The sequence below is a fragment of the Terrapene carolina genome, unplaced genomic scaffold (assembly GCF_002925995.2).
Source record: "Terrapene carolina triunguis isolate 2854851 unplaced genomic scaffold, T_m_triunguis-2.0 Scaffold28739, whole genome shotgun sequence".
Lineage (NCBI taxonomy): Eukaryota > Metazoa > Chordata > Testudines > Emydidae > Terrapene > Terrapene triunguis.
This window is the reverse complement of record NW_020693090.1, coordinates 1-2,016: the sequence shown is the minus strand read 5'-3', so window position 1 is coordinate 2,016 and position 2,016 is coordinate 1. Positions and strand designations below refer to the sequence as shown.

Here is a 2,016-nt window from a genome sequence, read left to right as displayed (position 1 = left end):
GGGGGGACGTTCAGCTTCACTGTTCTGTCCCCCCGCTGCTCGCTCTGACATGTCTCCCCCTGCAGACGGTGCGGGAGCTGCTGGAGAACCCCACCCAGGCTGTCAACGACATGTCCTACTTCAACTGCCTGGACAGCGTCATGGAGAACTCCAAGGTGAGGTTGGGGACATGGAGGCACATGGTGCGAGGGTGGAGCTGGATCGGGGTGTGGGGGGCGGACAGGTGATTCGGGGGGAGCTGGGGCTGGGAAGGGGACGGTGGGTATTTGGGAAGGCCCTTTGTGTTGGTCGCTCCCAGCAGGTTTCCTGCTCCCTTCTGCTTGCCAGGTGCAGTGACTTGCTCTCACCCTATGTCCAGGCATCTGCCATTTTGCCCGTGCTGGCTCTGCCTGTCCCTGGCAGCCCAGGGAATGCTCCAGGGGCTCAGGTTCTTGTGCAGAGACCAACCCCTCCAGGATTCTGGCCCTTCGTGGCCTGGGCCAGCCGCAATGCAGGGCCGGCTTTTCTCCTGTTCTCCTCGTGCCAGTCTCTGTCGGTGTCTGGGGTCTCCCCTGCCCTGTGTTCCTGGGTGCCCGGACCCCTTCCACCCATTGAACACAGGGTCTGGGCTGCTGGTCCCATGGCCTGGCTGAGCTCCGGGGCAGGGACGCATTTTCCTCTAGGTGGACTGCACGTCTCTATCCAGGGCATCTTGTCCCTGCTGTTCCCCGAAGTGCCCGCAGTGTGCCTGGTACCCTGCAGTGCAGGGAGGGATAAGACCTCTGCAGAGAAGTTTGTGCTGAAGGCCTCTCTCTCCTCCTGGGCCCGTCACAGCCCCGCATCAGCAGGCTGGTTCCCGTCAGGGCACAAGGGGAGACGGTCTGGAGAGGTTTGTGGGAGGAGCAGCCAGGCTGCTGGCTCACAGGCACAAGAGCGGGTGAGTGGGGCTAGCCTAGCCGTGAAGGGCCTGGAAGGGGAGGAGAGGAAGCCTGAACTTGATGCCCTTGAGATGGGGAGCAGAGGGGGGCGGTAGCCAGAACAGGACCCAGGGCCATGGTATGAGCAATGTGAGTGGAGAGAGGCTGCAGGAACCAAGGTGGGTGGTGCTGAGAGGCTGGACAATGTGGATGCGGCTATATCGTTGACACAGCAGGGGGCAGCGTGTCTGTCTCTCCGTCCACCCCGCCAAGCCATCTGAGGCTCACTCGCGGGGGCACTGAGGGGTTTCTGTCTCTGGACACCTCTCTCTCCTGCAGGTCCTGGGCGAAGCCATGGCTGGAATTTCCCAGCATGCCAAGAACAGCAAACTGCCCGAGTTCGGGGAGTCGGTCAGCACAGCCTCCAAGGCGCTCTGCGGGTTCACAGAGGCCGCTGCTCAGGTGAGAGAGAGCCCAGCCTTCGGCCTCAGCCCCTCACAACAGCCCTGGGGCCGGCTGCCAAAGACCCTGTCCCTGCACTGCCGCTGCGTGCCCCGGAGCCCTTCCCTACTCTGCTACCGGCGTCCCCAAACCTGTCCCCTCTGCCCGACCCCCCCCCCCCCCCCTCCCCCCCCCCCCCCCCCCCAGAGCCCGTCCCCCTGCTGCCTTGCCCCCCCACTCCTCCCCTCTGTGCCATCCCCCAGAGCTCCTCCCCTTGCTGCCTCACCCCTCCCCTCTGGACCATTGCCCAGAGCCCCTCCCCTGCTGCATTACCCCCACCGGGCGGTCCCCAAGAGCCCCTCCCTGCGCTGCCTCAGCCCCGACTCCTAGGCCTGCCTGGCCCTGGTGCTGTTCCCAACTTCTCCCCTCTCTCTGGTGCTCCCAGGCTGCCTATCTGGTGGCTGTTTCGGACCCTAACAGCCAGGCCGGACAGCAGGGCCTAGTGGACCCCACCCAGTTTGCCAGAGCCAACCAAGCGATCCAGATGGCCTGCCAGAACCTGGTGGACCCGGCCTGCACGCAGTCCCAGGTGGGTGAGGGTGCTGGGAAGGAGCAGGCTGTCTGGGTACCAGGCTCCCTCCTGCGCTCACAGGCAGGGAAGGTGGGAGCAGCTGGAAGG

The 2,016-nt window shown here is 64.8% G+C and overlaps 1 protein-coding gene across 1 annotated transcript; it reads left to right on the top strand.

Moving 5' to 3' along the window:
- Positions 1–65: 65 nt before the first annotated feature.
- Positions 66–1,926, top strand: LOC112125275 (talin-1-like; the record flags this gene model as incomplete). The annotated part of the gene is made up of 3 exons (XM_024223707.1): positions 66–155; positions 1,236–1,358; positions 1,783–1,926. Coding segments are annotated over 3 exons (357 nt in total), but the record flags the coding sequence as incomplete, so codon positions are not given.
- Between the last annotated feature and the right edge of the window lie 90 nt (positions 1,927–2,016).